Genomic DNA, 17,619 nt, shown 5'->3' with positions numbered 1-17,619 from the left:
TACCACCACTTCTTAGTGGAAACGGAGGGACTACATTTAATTTTACAACTACTGAGGAAAAGACTGAAAGAACTGAAGACTTCCTAGTTCATTGCCTGCATTCTGAGTAGAGCATCGTGGCAAGGCACCGTGACATGTCTTTAATACTACTGCTGTGTTTTAATTATGAAACATTTAATATTCCAGGATCTTAGAATGATTCCAGCCTTCCTACTCTTTTCTTCTGTGTGTCTTACTGCTGTAAAGGTCACTGATCTTAGTCTTTCCTTTCTCACTCATACAGCCTCCCTTGTGCAAGTGTCAGTTCCTCTCCCTCCGTGTCACATCATTCAAGACACTGACAGAAACATTGGTCTTGGTTTTGGTATCTGTGATGTCTTTCAGTGGTCTTGTTCTGGAAAGATACTAGCTCACTTTAATAAACTGTTCTAAAAGCTCTGTATTTTAAGCTGCAATCCAGAAGTTCCTCCTAGGAAAGCTTCCTGAATTTTGTACTTCTTTACAGAGAGTTGCAGAATTAAAAGGCACAAAGCAGACAGCAACTGTTTCAGCTGCTAGCACGTCATCTTATCCTGTCAAGAGGAAAACTGTTGACACGGAAAATACAGAGTTAAAAAGAGTAAAAGGTAAGGAGAGAAAAATACTTATCAAGTACTTGCCAGAATCTCACCATTTTGTGTATTGAATGTTTTTGGTTTGTTTTTTCCCCGTGGAAGTGAGTGTGAATGCCCAAGACTGTCGAGTTAATGTCAGCCTGTTGCTGCTGAAAAGGGAAAAAGTCTGTCTTTCTCTGTGAATTCACTGATCAGGAGAAAACTGCACTTTTGGTAGTCTACCTAGTTTTCTTCTGGGTTATTGGGTTAAATTAGGTCATGGACCTGCAGGCTTCATCCAAACAGAAGCAGGAGCAGTGTCAGTTAAACAGTACAAGCACTTCCCCAGAAGTGTTACTCCTTTTCATTTGGGTCCAGCCACTGGTTTACATCAAACCATGCATGAAAGCACATGCTAAAAGAAGGACAGTTAATTTTTTTCCCTCGTTGCTACTAAACATGTAAATATATGAAAGTGTGCATTTATGAACTTGCTGCTGTAGTAGGAGTCGGTTTGAGGGATATTTCTTTTAAAAGCATGGATTGTAAGAAGTGACTCTTGGCTGTTATACAGGTACAGACGAAAAGCCATGTACTTCTACATCTGGGTAAGTAGATCTTATTACATATGAGACTTTTGTAACTGTACCAGCTGCTGCATTCTCACCCTGTTCTTCCTCATCTCTCCTTCTTAGCCAAGGGTAAAGATTCAGAGAATCAGCAGATCCCTCCTTCTGCTCATTTTCTAACATGGGTGTATATTCCTGAATGTGGCAGCATCTTCCTCAGTACAGATCTGAAAATCATGGTATTAACTCTCGAGTCTCTGACAAAACAGGAATTCTTTTACTGTCACTGTCAAACTTTTAAGGATTAATATGTGGTGGCATGACACAGTTTGCTGGAATGAAGATAACTAGATTGTGGCATACAGTCTAATCTTTAATTCTAGCATACTGCAGAAGAGATGGTAGTCTGAAACTATGACAAGTTTTAAATGTACATTTAAATTACATTTATTGACAAAAACTACTAACAAATGTCATCAACAGATCTTTATTAAGATGTTTTTGTCACTTAAAATTCATGTAAATGCATATCATGCAGTTAAACTCTCATGAATATAGGAATGTATTTGACTTCAAGGGATTGAGTTAAGCATCTTACTGCCACTAAAGATTTCTGACCGTATTTGGACATGTTTGTGGGGTTAGTAGATGTCACACAAGGCCTGCAGGTCTCCTGTACACTTCTTTACAGGATAAATTATTATTATCTTGCATAGATATTACGTGCTGTTATTTTGACAGTGGAAGACACTTTGTAGAAATTTAGAGTGTGTGTGCAAAATTAGCAGTTGAGAGGTTTGTTCAGTATTAAACTGATCGGTATGATTATTTTAAAATACAACCTGGGAAAATGTTTGGCTTGGAGGCCTGCAGCTGTTCTAAGCAAATCTGGGTTTTCTCATTGCTGAGCCTGTGTGGCTCTTCTAAGGTGCAGTTCTGAGCAGCAGTAGATACCCAAAATAAGTAGTCATGTTATACATGAAGGTTATCAAGGTGTACGTGACATTAGTATGATTGCTGAACTATGAATTTTGTATTTAATATGTTCACAGCAGGTACACTGATGCAAATAACTTTGCGGAAATAGAATTACCTAAGCTGCTGTTCTCCCAAATGCATTTTGTTACGGGATGTTTTTATTAATGTTTCTGATACTGAATATTCAAATACAAAAATGGGACTGAAATGTGCTTTCAGAATTAACCTGAACATTTCTGGGGAACTTCAAATGAAAGCAACAAGTATGTGCTGCCTTCAGACAGTGGTTACATTGGTAGCTGTGCTGTGTAGGGTGTTGCGCAGTATCTAAAAGATGGTGTTGCTCACAGGTTGAATAGGCTTCAGATGCTAGACTGTAACTGATATTTGTGAAGTTTGAAATAGTTACATTGTGTGTTCTTTACTAGGCTACCAGCAGATTTTTTTGATGAAACGGAGCAAGGTAGTGCAAATGAACAGCTTTCAAAAGGTCCAGGTCCCAGTTTATTATCAGGAAATTATGATGATGATGATGATGAAGAAGAAGAGGAGGAACAAGATCAATCAAACAAATCTTCTGTTATGCATAAAACTGAAGTTCCACCTCCAACTCAAGAAGTAATAGCTAATTCTCTGCCTGAAGGTAATGCTGACTGAAATAGTAAGTGATTCAGTAAGGAAAGGCTGTGCTTTAACTGATGATGGAAGGGTTCTCATTCATTTTTCTAATTATTGCTATTAGCTGGTTAGGCTGTCTAATATTGGAAGGAGAGAAAGGAGAAACTTTGCTAGTTTGTTGTCTGGTGTTTTCTCAGCATACTTATTGATTTTATGTGTTAATTGTTTGAGGCTGTCAAGGCAAATAACGTCTGGCTGTTCTTCCCTTGATTCAGTAACGTATTGAAATTCCTGTCTATTCAGATGCTTATAAAGAAGCTTGAACAGTTGTTCTTTTTGTTCATAGGCTTCTGTCCTTTCTTATAGACTTCTTTGACAGCAAAACTACAGCTGCTCCTATAGTTTCCCATTCAGGATCCATACAGAAAGCAGAGATACAAGAGAAGATAGTGGAAAGGTAAGCAGTCAAATCAAATATTGATAGATTTGGGAATTGTAAACAAACATTATTCTTCCAGGAAATACAGACTGTGATCACTTCTGTCATATTGTTGAATTTTAGTCAGAATAGTTTGTAGATATGTCAGCCTCTAGCATTATTTCAGACAGGTATTTCACACCCTAGGGGCAGGATAAGGGATAAAGCAATGCCGTACAATGTCTGTTAGACATCTCTGTTTGCAAATTTTAATGCAGGACACTGGAAGCTTAATGTCAACCACTGCTTTTAACTGTTTAAAGAAAACCATTTGCTTATTCTGTAGTAATGACTCAACTTATTTGAGCACTTTTTTTAGACAGTGGTTTAGGCTTTCAAAAGGAGAGACTGTGCTGTTAAAATGTTTAGGTGACTAACACACTGTAAAGAACAGTTTAAGAAGCCTAAGCTATAGCTCTTGTTTTGGCAGTGAGACTTAAACCTTCCTGTGCAGTTCCTTGTAAATTAGGTAAGACCAAACTGAAGAAGCAGGTTTTGGTGGTTGTAAGTAAAACTTGGGGCATAAAAAACTTGTTCCATTTCTAGGCCCTTTTATAAAAGATTATGGATTTTATTCTTGACTATTTTTAACTCTGCAGTAAAGCAGGTTGTGAAGTGTTAACTTGGGATAACAGTAATCAAACATTTCAGGAAAGAAAACACTGCAGAAGCTTTGCCTGAAGGTTTCTTTGATGATCCTGAAGTGGATGCAAAAGTAAGTGATCTGCTCTTATGCTGCTGGATTTGTTTCTGCCAGTTGTAATGATTTTCTGAGTAGCAAGGATGCTTTTCCAGGTAATTAGTCATACCACAATATAAGAAAATTACTGAACTATTTAGAACACAATAGACTATTTCAGTTGGAAGGGACCTACAATGATCATTTAGTCCAACTGCCTGACCAAAAGTTAAAGCATGGTATTAAGGACCTTGTCCAAATGCCTCTTAAACACTGACATGGGCTTGGGCATCGACCACCTCTCTAGGAAGCCTGTTCCAGTGTTTGACCACCCTCTCGGTAAAGAAATGCTTTCTAACGTCCAGTCTAAACCTTCCCTGGCGCAGCTTTGAACCATTAATTCTGTGTTAATCAGAAAACATGAAAAGGGACAGAGGTGGGCAGGAAGAGCTTGTTAAATCATCTCTCAGAAGGTATTTTTGGTATTTTTTAAGGTATTTTTGATTGTGATTCCTTTGTGGCTCTTGAAGAAAACCAAAGAAATGTTACTTGTTGGTTAAAATGCTGGACTGAGATTTGGACAATCCCTGTGTTACTTTGAGTCATCCCAGGAAAAGAATCTCACCTAATTTGTACATCCATTTCTGCTTTGGAATAGAAGATATAAAAATAGTTCTCTAATGTCCTTTGGAAGGTCCTATTGAAAAAGTGTTAAGAGTTACTGTGTGACTAATACTGTACGTCCTGTTAGAATGAAAATAGCTAGATTATGTCATACACTGTAATCTGTAGTACTGGCATACTACAACAGTGAACTTGGTCTTCAGCCTCCTTGTCTTTTACCACTGTGGGGTTTTTCTGATGCTCGGAAAAGAAAAGATATGTGGGCATTCAACATATTCCTCAAAAAAACCCTACAACTAAAAATCTTGACATTTTGGTCAGAATCTTTCATACTTCCTTCAACTTGCATAGCACCAAATGATGATCAAAGTAAACACTGATACTTGAAATACAAACCTTTTTCTGTGTTTTGTAAAATTTGCAACAGATTTGCTGGCTTTCCTGCTTGCTTTATTGAAATCAGTGTTGTAGGCTCACAGTATTTTTTTATTTTCTTTGAGTGTATTTCTCTATTGTTCACACTGTGGAAGGCTGCTGATGTATTTAAATTGGACTGTGAGGTCAAACCATGACTTCTGATTTGGAGACCTTCCAAATAATGCTTCTTTATGTTCAGTTAGTCCCACTGTCTCAATTACAAGCTTGGGTGTCTCTTACTTGCTTTGGCAAGATTCTTTTGGCGCCACTCATGCCCACGTGTTGGCATACGTTAATTGTTTTGAATAATGACATTTTGAATATTGAAATACGTAGGTGAAAAAGCCACACTTGATTTTTTGCACATATGACTAATTGAAGTGTTAAATTTTTCAAATATTTAGTTTCACCATGAGTTGGGAGGCTTGTACAAAGTGGGAATGCTTAGCAGGCAAAGGAGAATCTGCTTATATCTGTGAGGACGCTGGTTAGTGATCTTTGTTCTGGTTATCGCCTCAGCTGATAAAATTTACAAGTGGATACATGTTCCAATAAGTTCTTCCTCGAATTGCTTGCAGATGCTCTTCTGTTTAATCTACCCTTTCTAAGTTTAGCTAACGTGCAGGGGAAGGAAAACGCTTGTGACGTTGCTTATATTGAGACGGTTGCAGTAATTCTGTGTTGGAATCATACACGAAATAATTATTCTCAGAATTAACAGTGAGCATTTGGAAGGGAGATTGTGGGCTTGAAAAATGTTGGTTCTCTACATCAGGAATTTTTATAAAGTGTATAAATTCTGGATTAGATAAATATTTCAAAGAAAAGTAGTATCTTTAGTGTTTAAATTTATTGTAAGAAATACAAATAATTATGAATTACAAAAGACAACCACAATGCGTAATAACACAGTACGTACACATATGATAGAAATAATCACAGAACAGAAAAATGAAATGATGACTATTACTTCCCAGTATGTAGTTTGCTTGGAAGCTTCTAATTTATTCTATAAACTTAATTCGTACTACTGGATTTTGTATAATCATTCAGGAACAAAACATACCAAACTGTTGTCTTTACCATGATGATGACTGATGTGTTACCAAAAGAGAGGAACGAATAAAGGAAAAATAAAACTAATGCAAAAAGATAGTAACATGAATTACTCTGTTCAGACTGCTTACTTCTAGCTATATAATTTCCACCCAGTCCAGAGCCAGGCATCATCTGTCATCTAACATATGTAATGTGCCACATCTTCCAGTCTTGAATTGTGGAAGTTTTGGTTATGCAGGTAGTAGATTATCTTGTTTATTTGCTTGTATTAAAAGCACAATCTGGTTTGATTACCTTAGTTGTAGATTTTGAACGCATTCTCACAGCTACTACTTTTTCAGTCGTCTTGTCTTAGTAATTAATGCTATCTACCACAGGAGAAAAACCTTTGCATGTTGTTAAAATTGGTATGTAGCTGTACTATTCCTTCTGTTAGCCAACAAAATTAGATTAGATTTGAAATAGTCAGATGATCTAACACCAGTCAGACTAGTGACTGAATCATTTGATGTTTTGTTATGCCAAAGGCAAATAATTCACTGCTTTTTGGCTTGTGAAATGGCTACTATACACGATTGAACAGGCAGCTTACAGAAGAATTTAAAAGTTACCACCTGACATAATGAAATTACAGATCATCAAATTAACAGACTTTGTCACTTTTGTTACTCCAAACCTTCCACACTATCCATTCTTAGTCAATTATTCTTTAATGCTACAGTCAAGGATGTTGTTTTAATCCAGGAGTAGAGTCAGATTTTTTTTTCCTCCAAAACCATTGAGCAGCTGCACTCTCTTATTCATATACATTACTTAAACTGAAGTATGTTGACCAGACTTTTCTGAGAACACAGTATAATTTGTCCTATTTCTCCAGGTGTTTTACAGTGCCCCAAAGAGTCACTAGGCATAAATTATTAATAAGCCTCTTTTTTCATGTTCCTTAGGTGCGAAAAGTCGATGCTCCAAAGGATCAGATGGACAAAGAATGGGATGAATTTCAAAAGGCAATGCGACAGGTCAACACAGTAAGTAATGGAATCTATTTTTATTGATTCTAAATACTATACACAATAAGGAAAACAACAGTTTCATGCAGCTCTGCAGAATGACTGACATCTGCATTTGTCAGCTGTTTGTTGCAATGCAGTGTGTGGTTAAATGCACTTTATAAATGAGCAAAGGGTTCCTTCTATTTTCCACTTAAGGGAAATTAACTTGAAAAAACTTTGATCAGGATCCAGTCATCAATATATATCTAGTTACATTTGTTACATTGTATTTAAATAAGATAGCATATACCTCAGATCAGTGTCGTGTATCCAAACAGGACATAATTGTGGGCTCTTCTTTAGATGAGATATATTCATATTTTAACATTGAAAAACACAGAACAAAACACCACCTGTTTGTCTGTCGTTTTCAAAAAGGATCTATAAAGTGTAGGTAACCTGGGTTTTATGGATAAGTTAAATGTACTGGAAAGGAACCCCAAAATTTGGGAAAGTGACAGAAGATTTTTTTGTGAGACACACATAATTTGGCCACGATTTTTCTGTACTTCCATTTTTTACTGTTTAGCATTGTGTGGAAAGTCTTCCTGGAACAGATTTTTATCTGCCCTTTTGTACAATATAAAACTGTCATTAAAGATACCTGATGTTCTCGATCTTCCTCTAGAATATTTGCTAGTTTTAATTGTAACCATAAAGAATTGCTTATATGTCAACTTCTAAGAAAAGTGGTGCAAAAAATTTCATCATTGCTCATTTTAAAGCGGTCAGCACTATAAACAGAGCGAATGTTTGTACAAAAGCAGTGGTGGATACATTTTGCTAGCATTAGCCATTCAGATAATTCTTCAGCTTAGAAGGAATCTTCTCAGTTATGCGTGGACCATTGATTGCATAGCATCTCCCAGACATTCAGATTTGAGAAAGTATATGCTGAAAAAAATAACAGGTTAGAAACACTTCGGGATCTAGTGGGAATATTTAACCAATATGTTCAATAAGCATGTGTAATTAGGTCCCAAGCATTGGATATAGCTTCTATTTTGACCTCAGACTTTGGATGCCCATAGTTTGTTTATGCTCAGTTTCAAAGAGTAGTGTATTGAAAAATTCCAAAGGTTAACCCCAAAGCAGCCAAACTACTTTTAGTTTTATGAAAAAACATTTCCATTTCAAATTAAACCAGATCAAGTTTTTTCTGTATTTGCCTCCAGAGTCTTTTGTGAAGGTGGGAGTATACGTATAGGAGATTGACATTGACTTGAGGTAGGGGGAGGAAGGGAAGACATAGACATCAAAAAGGAACAACAGTGGAACTCAGGATGAAGGTGAATTTTCTTAGCGCTCTTCTGGTTTAGATTTCAGAAGCAATAGTGGCAGAAGAGGATGAGGAGGGACGACTAGATCGTCAGATTGGAGAAATTGACGAGCAGATGTAAGTAGATCAATTTTTCCTCAAACTTTCTGTTCTCCAGCAGTAATGGATCACTATTTGACTAGAGTGATAAAAATAATTTTTAATTTTAATCTTCTGGGATACTACCTTTCATTAATCACCTAAACATTTGAAGGATGAAGACAGACTCCCTCGAATTGCAGAATGATACCTAATAAAAACATGAGTTTTGGTGCAAAATTGTGTGATTATTTCCAGAGAGAGGATGCACTAGAATCACTGAAAGTACAGCAAGCAGGCATGGGCAAAATAAAGCAATAGAAGGCAGATTCTTTGAACAAACTGTCCCCCTTCCCGCTGTCAAATGTCTTAATTTGTATTTCTCTTTGAATTCTGATTGATGTAGAATTTATGGGAACATTTAAAAAAAACAAGGTCTGATATTCTGCACTGCAATTAAAATTTCAGTAAGGAGATTTGTGTTTTGACCATCCATTTGCTGTACTGAAAATGTCCTGTTTTGTGACTAATTCTCCTTGTTTCTAATAAAAGTTTTTTTAAAGGTTTTGTTGAATGATGCACTTCATTACATGAAGTGGGTTTTTTTTGCTTTGTTTTGTTGAACTGGTAGGTGTATTGGTTGGATAAGCATTAGTTTAAACTCATAAGTAACCTGAAATACAGCTTAGTGGAACAGATAGTTACCATTATCATGTAGCTTAACATGTTGATTAACAGTGATTATGGCAATAGTAGCAATTGAAAAGAAAAAGATGAATTCTGATTTTAATGAACTTTGCAACAAAAAGAAGACACTAAAAATTAAAGCAGCACTTAAGCCATCTGGACAGATTTACATGCTACAGATAATCAGCATATAATAGTAGCATTGGGTTCAAACTGAGCTTTGGTAGTACAGGGATGTCTTTTAACAATGTTCATGTAATTTTGGAGAGGGCTTGAGCTAAACCTGGCTGTCTTTGAGCATTCATTTTTCCCAGTAGATTAGGATGCTATAGTACATAGAACCAAATTCAGAAATTTATAGAGAATTTCAAGTTTGTTACCATTATTTTTCCCCAAAATAAAAGTTCCAAATAGATTTTTAAAGACTGTTTTTGTAGCTTTGTCTTCTGAGTGTATTTAAATGCAGGCTATTTTGAATTAAATTCAAAATCAAATTAATTCCAGTGACATGAATGTTTTCCTTAGCCTTCAAATATTCAGCTATGACTGGCTATAAGTAATTGTATTGCAGATACACAAGGGGAAACGGGATCAAGATAATCTTTCCTTGTTGACTCTTCCTAACAAATAGGAATGAAAGAAGCAAAGATGTATTTAAATCAGGCTGATACTACTTGGCATTTTCAACAAAAATACCCTGTTAAAATGGCTAGAATAATTGTTATAAGCATATTTCAAGGACAGAACTTTCTAAGTAAATGGAAAACTGAAACTTGTGGATTGTGTTTACTTAAAATATTCTGTTATAGCACACAGTAAGCAGATAAAGAATCTGAACACTTCTGCTGGTTTTTTTATTTTCAGAGATGCTGCCACTGGGTTATCAAAATTCATAGCCAATTGATATCTCACCTTCCTACCCTATATGAAAACCCTAAGTGGAGCAAAGAATGGCATCTCTTCTTGTGTGGAAGTGGATATTGGTTCTGTGCTTTGTTAAAAAATTATTTGTGGTGGTATTGTAGTTGTTAAATGTTTGGATTAGATCTCATTGCTAGAGAATTGGCCACGCCTTTCCTCTCCTCTGGTGTGATTCCACTTGATTAACCCAGAGAAGGTGCACTGCAGTAGCATATTGGAAGCTTATTTTTTAATTGATGGGAAGCTATGGAGCTTTTTTAATCTAAAATTGGAGAAGAAAAATCCAGCACTGTAGAAAATCCAATTAATGTGGAAAGGCCATGAGTGTTAATAGGTGGTTTACTTTTCAACAGTGAATGTTATCGCCGTGTTGAGCTTTTGCGTAACCGCCAGGATCTGATGAAGGAGAAGTTACAGGAAGCCATGAGATTAAGAGCAACACAAGCGAAAGAGGATGAGGCTGTTGGTAGCGAAGATGAAGAAGAATTGCAGGATTTGCTGTCTCAAGACTGGCGGGTGAAAGGGGCTTTGTTGTAGCATTTGTGCAACACGGTTGATATTCTCTCAGATGTTACTTCCATTGTTAGAAGTGAGACGTTTTGTTAAATATTTATTTAAAGAGGATTGTGAGGTGGTAAAAAGCCAAGTGTATTAAAAAAATAATCATCTTTGTAGATCTGTAATGGTGTATTACTTGCTGTAAAAACTGTATATTGCAAACGTTTTACAATATTGAATGCACCTTTCCTATTAAAATTACTGTTTTCTTACCTGAGGTATTTTAATGGGATTAATAAATAGTTCAATAATCTCTAAGCTTTTGGAAGCATTAGATATGTCTGATAATTTTGAGACTTGGGTTATTGTGTATAGATGTAAAGGACTTGCAAAAGTGATGGTGTATGGAGTTTTCCCAGATTGGGGGGTTAGGGAAAGGAAAATATGCATTTATGTTATCTTAAAATTTCTAAGTGCTCTTCCGTCCATTACCCCTGCTCCCAATAAAATATGTACATTTTTTTCAGGATCTGTTACAGTTTCTCTGTGTATTCAAGGACTAAACTCAGAAATGTTGAGCTACAGTTTCTCCACAGTGTATATACTCTGTGATGTGCCATAGGCAGTGCTGAGTATTTTCTTTATAGTATCTTGTTTTGCTTAGTGCAGCCGTAGTGTAGCATACCTCACATTTCTTGAACCAGAGGGATGGAAACACAATGGTTACATTTTTGCATAACTAAATGAAAGGGTGACAAAATGCCAGAGAGCAAGGTACTACTGCACTGGAAACTGAAGAGGTAAAATTTGTCTAGCTTTAAGTACTGGAAATTTTCTGAAGATATCTTAGGCACAGAGTGCATCTAAAATTGATTTCTGTTCTGATAAACACAGATGAAGTAAAATCAAGAACCAACAAACTTGAGAAGACTGGGACACGGAAAGCAGAACTACCTTGAGCTTTGGTAAGCGGTTTTTTTTGTTGTTTTTATTTAATTAAGCGTATTTTTTTTTACTTTTGCAAATATTAAAACATTTCAAATTTGCTAAGGATGTTTGAAAAAATAGGAGAAATGTGTGGTTTGATTTTTATCAAAAAGTAAAGTTGTGAAGGAACAACTTAATATTTTCCTATTTTTTAAAGATTCTACTTTTAAAACAAGCTAGTGAGGTTTTAAAGGGAGAAAGCAAACTTTGTTCTTATAAGAGCATTCTAGAGACCTGCCTCTAAGGTGTTTATTAACCAACCAATAAAGAGAAAAAATAAAGCTACATGTCTGATTTGCCTGTTTTGGAAGAAAGACTTGATATGGTCTTTCTGTATTGTGAGATGCTTTTTTACCACTCCTGGTTTCCATGATCCTTGGGTTCAGCTCTTTATATTTATAAAGCTGTCAAAATTCAAGCAATGGTCCTTAGCAGTTTGGTGCATCTGTTTATTCCTGCTCACATATGCTGACTTACAGCTATTGATTTTTGGTTGATTTAATATCCATAAGTGTATGTAGATGTTACTGCTAAAATGTTTGACACAATGCTGCAGTCTTACATGAATTAGCACTGCTATTGAGATAGCAACATTCAGAGAGTACTGAAACACAGAATACAGAAACATTCAAAGAGTATTGAAACAAATAAGGAATGTTTTGGCAAGTTGGAGAAAACTTAGTTGGGCCAAAACTGAAATAAAATTCCCTTCTGTAGTGTGAAACATTTGAATATCAATGTATAAGGTGCCTATCATGCTGTAATGAAAGATCTCTAGATCCATTTATCACTGTAAAGAGAACTTTCAGCTGAGAGGGTGGTACAGTATTAACAGATGGACAGTTTTTTTCAAAACAAACCCAAAGACACTCCCAGATTACACTCTGAGAAGAGCTAAGCTGTGTTTCTAATTCTTCTACTTATCTTTGCTTTTCACTAACCTCACTCACCAAAGCATACTAGCTTGTTAACACTGAACTTTAGAACCACTCTGCATTTGGCTTAATGTCAGAGAAACAGAGATGACTAAAGTCAGGTTACACTGAGCATCACGGACATACGTGTTTTTACAGTATAAAAATGTTAATCTCTGAGTTTATAACTTACACTTCCATTTTGTACATATATCTGTAACTTTGCTTTCATTTTGTATGTGCATTGGCAAATCATGGTTTCAACTGCAGATAAATAGGAAAGGAACTGAGTGCTAAAATAGTTCAGCTGTTTTAGTTCACTTGCCCTCCTCTTTAGAGGTATCTAGTGGTAAGAAGCTAGATGCAGTGAGTTTAGTTACAGTGCAGGGAGCTTTTACATTCAAATCTAAACCAGTGCAGCCCGTTGTTTTAATTACTAGGAATAGATGGCAGGAGTAAACAACAGATCACTCATCACTCTATTTGTTATCCTTGCATAACTTCTGCTGAAAGAGCAAAGACGGTGGACAAGCCAGTGGGTGGGTGTATTGCTGAGGGGGTAACTGACAGCATTGGTCCCTCTTGGTTGTTGCTTGTTTAGGAGTTGGTACTTTTTTCCTTGGAGGAATCTCATAGATCCACAAATAGTGTGGTATACAAGTTTTATACAGCTTATTGCGTACAACTATACATTTCTCCAGTATTTGAATCAAAGCTTCTAGTGAGCTTTTTGAAAAAGATAGGAGTGACTTTGGTTTCTGTATTCTACCATTAACGTACGTGTGGTGTTGTGTTACGAAGGCAAGAAATCATCCTGCTTTTAAGCAGTGAAGGCATGGCTGTAAGGGAGAAGCCAGAATTATCCCAACCTTACTGAACAGTCAAGCTAATTTATCAAGGTAAATGATCTCCTGTGTCTTAGAAAAACATAGGCATAATTAATTTATATTTAAGTCTGTCCTCAGTTTTAGAAAACAATTTTATGAACTCCTGATGAGCTATTCAGCTAGATGACTAACAGAGAAAATTATTGTTTTTAAAAATACGTACTTCCTTAATTTCTAACTCCTTAACTTTCTTGAATTCTATTTTTAAACAATAAAGACGAAAGTAGTCCTAATAACTAGCTCTGTCCATAGCCACTATTAAAAATGAAGTTTTAATCTCTGGCACAGTGGAATTGACAACAGTATTTTAATTCTCTGATCTCCAGGACTTCCAGAAAACTGAAGAATCAGAATTAAGGGGGAAGAATTAGCGTTTGTAATCCTTATTTATTGATATAATAATGGAGAGTGTTGCCCACATTTAAGAACTGTGGAATTTCATGCCACCAAAAAATAGTTGCAATTCCCCAGCTCAGTGGTTTTGAAACTGGTAAGTGACTTCCAGAGCCAAAATGTGCGCGTGTGTGCATGCGTGTTTGAAATGGGAGTTCCAAGTAGCAGCCCTGCAGGGAGCAGCTAACTACAGCTGCAACTACCAGTTGTTGGTAGTCAGCTTGTTTTCTGGCAAGTGCAATCAATCATGAATGGTAATCTCTGTGATAACTTCTTTCCTGCCATGGAAAAAAATAAGCTGCTGCTGTCAGGACGTAGAAGTAGATGTAGAAAAAGGGCTGTATTTGGTACAGAGGAGCCCAAAAGTGATTGCGCAAAAAGCAACTAAACCAAAATAAGAACAACAAACAAAATGATGTTCTCATTTGCTAACATGATTGTTTGTCATTCCTCCACTAAAGCATGTAATTTTAAAATTTGCTTCAGAATTACAAATACTGGTTAAAAGGAACATTAACATTTGCTTTGGTTAGGACCCCTGCCAATAAATTCAATTTGAAGAGAGACAAATTTTGCTTATTACATACCACTGTAATTAAATTCTCTGCATTTTATCATCTTAAAAACATTGAGCTAGAAATAGCTATAATGAGAAAAACCATATTACTCAAATATTTTCAGCACTTAAAAATACTTTTTTCTTGTAATCAAGAAAGCTTGCACTAGGAAATCAGACATTCAACTAACAGGAATCATGCTGTAGCTGTCATTAGAAACCATAATGTGAATGTGTAATGTTTCAGAAATTCCTTTTTGTTAGGTACCATCAGATGAATTTGACATTTCTCTCTCATTTTTGTACTGTCTTGAGACGTATGCCAGTCTGTAGAGTGACAGGACACAGGCACTGATGCCAAAACTGATTTAATCGACATTACTGTGTTCCTTCCTGGAACCAAAGATTAAGTACACTTCAGTGGCAAGAAAGGCAGTATGTACTTGTGTCACTAGAAAGTGTCTCTCAGGCCAAGAGATTGAAATTTTCTGATGTGAAGCAGTTTTTCTGTATCTGCCTTCATTTGATCGTCTGTTCATCGCTTCACTTAGAACTAATCTGGCCTGTTAGCTGGGAAAAGAAATGCAAGCAATTCCCTTGTGTAGATGCCTAAACCAGGTCTTTCTTCCAAAAATATAGCGGAGGGACTAATGCCTTGCATAATTGGTGGTTACAGCAGTTACAGAGGATATGAGAGATCTCTATTCAAATCCCTCCTCTCTGTGCTGTCCTTTGCACATGCAGTTCCTGTGATCTAGTTGAGCAGCCTAACAATTTCAGTCTTTCCTGTAGAAGCTATGCCACTGTAAAATGATTGAATTGGTGAGCATATGTGACTTTCTTGTTTGATAATCACGACACTGACCGGAGAAAAGGAAGGTCCTGTTCCAAATGCATAAATAGTGCTGAAATACATTCAGCTGAGATTGAGGCTGTGGAAGAAACAAGATTTAGATCTCCCCCATCCCAGAGACACACTTGTTTTCATGCTGTTAGGTATTTAAAAATGACAAAAATGGAGACGCTTCCATTTCTGCCTAGTTTGACTGGGGTAGGTTCAGTGCATCCTTTAAGACTGTCTTGTGAAACCTCCCAGAAACACCTTGCCCACGCAGCCCGGTGAGGCTGAGGCACTCACCAGGTGCCTACATTCATGGCACCACTGAGATTTATGCTGTTAGCTTCCTAGGAGCCTTGACTGGCATAAATACACGCTGGGGGGCTCACAGATGCCTTCTGGCTGTGTCTGAGAACAGAAAGCACTCTGCGTATTAGCAATGGACTAGGTTATGTGGCTGAATACCTCTGACTTTCTTTGTTTTCCTTCTGGCTGACTATTCCAGCCAGCATTTGCACTTCCTATTTTTTTTCAGTTGAGAAACACAACAGAGCTGCTTGAATTAATTTGAGATGTTTGCTAGAACTCTGATACCGATTTAATGACGTGAAAGCTGCAGAGCTTGTGCTATCTTTCGTTTGGAAACTCACAGTTGTGTGGGCAGTGACCTTTTCATATCGGGTGTGTGCTTATCTACCTTTGGGCATGAGTGGTTTATTTTTCTATCTTGGATAATACTATTTTGTACTCTTCCCCCGCCTCCACCCGCGATCTACTTTCCTGTGTTTTGTTTGCCTGTTTCATACATTAAAGCTCTCCAGGAACTTTTTCTTGCCATTCAGAAATCTTTTCCAACTAAAATAATTAAATTGAGTCCTCAATTAGCCTAGATTTTATCACATTTCTGCCTGTATTTTTTGCAAAAGCCCTTTCAAAAGATGACTTTTTTTCCTTCCTTTGCCCATGTGTCTTTATTTTACCTCTCCTCATTCCACACACAAGCATGCCTTTGCACTAGTTTGTTTAAATCTCAGTCTTTTCTAGCCAAATCTGCAAGGCACATGGGAATTCTTTATGTGAAAGACGCTCTACGTGACAGAGCTGCTGATGCCCTCTGCCTAGCAGCTTTACTGGGAGAGCAAAGCCTTGACCTAGTTAGTGTTGGGCTGCAACAGTGTTCCCTTGTTTTCATTTACACTAGCCAGAGAAATAGCTTTTGCTGTTGAGGAAATAAAGAGTATGCGTTCAGGAAATGAAGAGTATGGAGGTCTCTGCTGTGAAAGCAGCTTTGCTCCCTTCAAGAGTAAGAAGTTAAACATATTTTAAGTAATATATTTTAAGTAATAACAACACAGAATTTTATCAAGGTTAGTACTACAGCCCTGTAGTTCTTCCAACCTAAGGGTTGGAATAGCTAATTCAACACTGGGTAAGGCTTCCTGGGTGCTGGGATGCAATGAGGCATTCTCTGATCCTCCTCAGCAGCCTTTATTGTCAAGACTTGCTCTGTGGTTGCATCTGTATTGAAAATGCTGTTAACTTCTACAGGTTTCCAAGTCTTTGTGCACGTCTTGGTCATATTCTATTTCTAGGCTCAGACTCAAGACCCAGACACATAGGAGCTCTCTCTGCCCTAGAGTCCATGAAAAATAATAGTGATACGCCCCACAAGTACTCAGCTGGGGCAGTGAGGGGAACTGAGACCCCAAGCTAAGTACCCGGAGACAAGTATAGACCTTAGTAGAGTAAGGATGGAGGTTGTAGAATTAGTCTGATATCATTAAGGGTGCGGCTCACTTGCACTGCCAAAAACTCTGCTTTCTCATCAGGATAAAGCAGTAAATGTGAAAGTATCGCCAGTGCCCTAAGAAGAGAGGTGGCCAGAGCGCAGCCAGAAGTGCTGTATGCAGCAACATCTCAGGGCCAGCTCCTTTCTTTCACTTTTGTGTGAAGCACGAACTTGAGGCTGGGACTGCTGTGCTTCAGCAGATCCAAAGGAGGAGCTGAATGGCTCAAGCGAAGCATCAGGGCAGGATGAGACACGGTCCCTGGGCCAGCTCTCAATTCTCCCTTTTTAATGCAAATTGTCACGCTTCTCCCATTGCTGGGCTGGTTTCCTGGTGGGCTGAAAGGTCCTGTCTAGAAGCCTTGTCACTGAACTGTGCTGCTGGGAATGAGAAAATATGAAGGGTCTTGGCAATAATGTACTCAGTACCCAAGGTTGTTCTTTTCTTCTTGTTTTTCTTTCCCCAGTATCTCATCTTAAAATCGGTATGGGAAAACATGAGAAATACAAATCAGTGGCTTCTTGTAGCAAGAAACCAAGTTCTGTCTTTTCTATTCAGTGTGAGAAGTTCTCCAAGAGCAACTTCGTTAAAAAAACAAATAAAGTTTTTGCAGAAATACTGCTTACTCTACTGATTACACGACCTGGCTCCATCTAATCCTGAAAAGACTCATCATCCCTGATAACGGGCTAATGTACTTTCTAACATTGTGCCAGTATTGCGCAGT

General features: G+C 37.2%; 1 protein-coding gene across 1 annotated transcript; it reads left to right on the top strand.

The window, feature by feature from the left end:
• Positions 1–505: 505 nt before the first annotated feature.
• On the top strand, positions 506–10,800 carry ZNF830 (zinc finger protein 830; the record flags this gene model as incomplete). The annotated part of the gene is made up of 8 exons (XM_009697618.1): positions 506–626; positions 1,168–1,201; positions 2,569–2,783; positions 3,125–3,215; positions 3,888–3,951; positions 6,963–7,043; positions 8,387–8,463; positions 10,386–10,800. Coding segments are annotated over 8 exons (867 nt in total), but the record flags the coding sequence as incomplete, so codon positions are not given.
• Between the last annotated feature and the right edge of the window lie 6,819 nt (positions 10,801–17,619).

The sequence above is a fragment of the Cariama cristata genome, unplaced genomic scaffold (assembly GCF_000690535.1).
Source record: "Cariama cristata isolate BGI_N322 unplaced genomic scaffold, ASM69053v1 scaffold40903, whole genome shotgun sequence".
In the NCBI taxonomy this organism is placed as follows: Eukaryota; Metazoa; Chordata; class Aves; order Cariamiformes; family Cariamidae; genus Cariama; species Cariama cristata.
This window is presented reverse-complemented; position numbering and strand designations above follow the sequence as displayed.